The 3,766-nt window shown below is 40.2% G+C and overlaps 1 protein-coding gene across 3 annotated transcripts in view; it reads left to right on the top strand.

The window, feature by feature from the left end:
- NR1H4 (nuclear receptor subfamily 1, group H, member 4) overlaps positions 1 to 3,766 on the top strand; it is a 39,413-nt gene that overhangs the window by 19,745 nt on the left and 15,902 nt on the right. The window contains exon 4 of one of the 3 annotated variants that reach the window (XM_010022025.1): positions 1,279 to 1,419. The exons of 1 other annotated variant lie outside the window; for it this stretch is intronic. In XM_010022025.1, coding sequence (XP_010020327.1) covers positions 1,279 to 1,419 — 141 coding nt within the window. Of the gene's footprint in view, positions 1 to 1,278; positions 1,432 to 3,766 lie in introns of all 3 variants that reach the window. One more of the 3 variants, XM_010022024.1, reaches the window with a different exon arrangement.

The following is a 3,766-nucleotide window of genomic DNA, read 5'->3' as shown; positions in this document are numbered from 1 at the left end:
TATCTTAGCTGAATGCATTCTGAAAACACAGACAAATCCTGCAATGGATAAAAATTCAGATTCACATCCTAATCTGCCCTATCGTTTGAGTATGGGAGACTGGGTCTCATCTGGTGCCTCTCTTAGTGCCTCAAAGTGCCAGGCTGGAAAACCATGGTGGTGTTATTGTACCAGCCAGTGGCTATAAGAAAGCAAAAGCTTTGTGAACAGCTCTGGTTAATGCAAATTTAGACAGAGCTCTAGTTTGAAGTGCACTATAAATCAGTGATGTCCCAGCTGAAGCTCCCAGGAGCCTGTTTCAGACACCTGCCCTCAGATGGGGAGGAGGACTGATTCCCTCTGTAGCTGATATTAAATAATCTCTGCCATTCGAAAGACAATGTAAAAAGATTGTGATTCACACTAAAAATTCAAAAATCATTCAAGTCATCATCGGCAGCAAAGACTCAGTTGGTTTGTGGTGACTCTTTTATTCAATTACATTTAATACCTTAAGCACTCCACATTTTGTCCGCAGTGCCACTCTCAGAGGTGTGCTTGGCAACAGCCAAATAGGAGATTTGGACAAGGCAAGGAAAGGTCCTTTGAATTTCTTGTATCAGTTGCTGTTTGCAGCTACCTCTGTGCAATTTTGGAGTGAATCCATTGACAATACTAGTAAAACTGCCTGTGCAGCTGAAATTAGGTGACTGCTTAACTCACCAAGTGGGCAGTATTTAGTGAATGAGGCTGGATTATCTTGTAAACAGGGGAGGAGGCCACATGCACAATAGGCAGATATGATGCAGCTTCCTTATTAAACCTGGGGGTGGGTAAGCAGACCAGTATGTGCAGCATCTGCAGCTCCCAGGACCTGAGGGAACAGTGATGAGTTATTCAACTCTGTGCATCCTGTACCCCAAAAGACTTGTAGTTTTTCACTGGCTATTTGTGTGATATCACCCTACAGCTCTAGTGCTGGTGCTCAACCTGCTCCTGGCAGGTTTCAGATTTGGGTTGGAATTTTCCCAACATTCACAGTTCCAGAATCTTAGTCTGGGCTAATGTCTAATGTTTGGGCCTGTAATTTATTATGGTGATTTATTAAATTATATGACTATGATAATGTTGTCAATACAAATATCAAGAATATAGTAATCCAGGCACTGAAAGAAACTCATGGTACAGCACAACATGTGTCATTCAGAAAACCCAATGGAGATGGAGGTGCTCTTCAACTTGATTGCTTTTGCTTCCTTCAGTGTTTTCTTTTATCTATGTCACTGCTGTCTTGTACAGGGTTCTTCAGAAGAAGTATAACAAAAAATGCAGTTTACAAGTGTAAAAATGGAGGCAACTGCGAGATGGACATGTACATGAGGAGAAAATGCCAGGAGTGCCGTCTAAGGAAATGCAAGCAAATGGGCATGTTGGCTGAATGTATGTATACAGGTATTTGCATCACATAGCCAGAGTGTGCCTATTTGTTTGATTAAGCTGGTTTTAATACCAAAGCTGTAAAATATGTCATCTGGCAGGTGGAAGGCACATTAAAGATGATGCCACGCCTATGCATCAAATCCTTTTGAAAATGTCATATGCACTTATAAACAACAGGATTTAGTTGGTGGTCAGGGACACAAGGGTGTAAGAGCTGAGCAAATGGTGAAGGAAGGGCTGTCCTGCACTAGATAACAGCCATTAGTCCGCTTGAGTGGGAACAAAAAGCAGGCAGGGGAAGCGGGTCTATGGGGGACTCCCCAGGAGCTTGGAGTTTACAGTGTGGTAGAAGCCAGAGAAGGAAAATCCTGCTACTTCCTTTGCTACTCTTTTTGGGGCTTTCCATGTCAAGTTCTTGCTAGCCAAGTCCAAATTTTGGCATTCAAACAATGTCATATTCAAGAAACGAGGAGGAGTGCTGCTAGCAGGAAGTTTCCCTGGGCTTGCCAAGTGTATGTTCCCAGACCTCACCCAGCAGTCAGGCAAAGCCTGCTAAGGGCTAGCCCTTTTTAATAGTCTCATTAGCTCTTCTCGTGGCACTACAGATTTTCCTGTGTTGCATATAAACATATAAGTAGAACTGTCTCCAGAAATGAAGCTGAGGGACTTTAATAATGTTTCATATTAGTGAGTATTTTATTGAGACTAACAGCTTATAAAGTTCATTGAGGTTCACACTAAGAACATTAGGAATATTGGAGTGCAAATTTAAACACATTTAAAACTAATTTTTGAGTAAAATGTTGGCCAATCCATTGTTTTTGCAAGCTTGTTCCTGAAAACAGTCTGTAAACATCTGCTTTTCTGCCTTCCATGAAAAGGGCTACAATTTATTTTTCTTGATGGATCCAATCATTTTAGCATACACATATGTGTGAAACCAATTTAGGTTCATACAGGAAATTAATCTACTTGGAATTTTTAATATACTTCTATCCCTCAATCTGATCAGAAGATGCTATATTAACTGTTGGTTTTGTGAGAAACAATAAGCTCCATTAATATTTGGAATGCATTGGCAGCATAATGTAATTAATCTTTCATTCTGCAAATTGAACAGACTGCAGAGATCCTGAGATATGACATATTCTCGTGCAGTATGTAAATATATGAGCAGACACCACCACTGTGATGACAGCACTCAATGTGTCTCGAAGTATCAGAGGAAAATAACTCCCCTGTGGTGCTGATCCCAGATCCATTGTTCCAAAATGTAGAGGGTTCAAAATAGTCTGAGTGACTCACCAGACAAAAAAACAACCCACGACTGAAAAATATGGGTCAGCGTAAATAATACTGACTGGGCCCACATGAAACTTTTAAACTGGCCTATCACTTTCACAAACTGGCATATGTGAAATAAAAGCCAGTGAGTGCCACTGCCATTTGACTCTCCCTCTGCAATGGAAACACTGGATATCCTGTGTTGCTCATGACTTAACCATAAGTGTGCTCTAATGCACTCCAATGAGGATGTTTAGCAAAGTACTATTTAACAGCTTTTAAGTAGGAGTGTGCTGTATAATTGCTTTTAGTTCAAGGCAATCCGGGACAGTAAAACACAAAGCTTCTTGTAGTATACAGCATTTATTTGGAAAAGAGTAGGAAATAAAATGTTACCTTGAACTTTGTTTCACTTACTCATTTTGTAGGATTGTAATTGCAAGCTCTCTGGATTCTTTTTTCCCTGTGAACAAGGAGGCAAAGTCTTCTAAATATTTATGGCATGGCTACTCAACAATTCTACTCCCACCCTTTATACACAAACTACAGGCAAATCAAAATCACTAAACATCAATGTCAGGCATTTGCTGTCATTTTGATATAAACTGCAAGTTTCTTGGGTGAAATGTCTACCCAGGTTCTGCCACTTGGAAGGTAATACCCACTTAATACCCACTGAAACCTATCGCTGAGGCAAAACGTAAAGTCCTGTCTCTCACACAAGTTTTCTACCTAACTTAAATGGAGCCAGAAAAAGATGACAAGGTAATACTCAGTAACAGAAAACAAGAGAAATATCTGTCTTACTGCTTAAGGCAAATGCGAACCAGATTTTCCCTAGGAAGGTAGTAGACCAGATCATAAGCTGGTGAGAAACAGTACAAGGCCATTAACACTGCCAAAAGATGCACTGAATAATTTAGAACAAGAAATCTATGAAGCTGTGCAGCAGCACAAATTACATGGCTCGATACCAATTATTATCTCCATCATTCCTATTCCCCCCTTTCAAGGTATTATTTGCAGGTCTTATTTTAATCATGTAAATTTCCTCTTCTCTCAG

This window comes from Nestor notabilis, unplaced genomic scaffold (assembly GCF_000696875.1).
Source record: "Nestor notabilis isolate BGI_N333 unplaced genomic scaffold, ASM69687v1 scaffold26029, whole genome shotgun sequence".
NCBI lineage: Eukaryota > Metazoa > Chordata > Aves > Psittaciformes > Psittacidae > Nestor > Nestor notabilis.
This window is presented reverse-complemented; position numbering and strand designations above follow the sequence as displayed.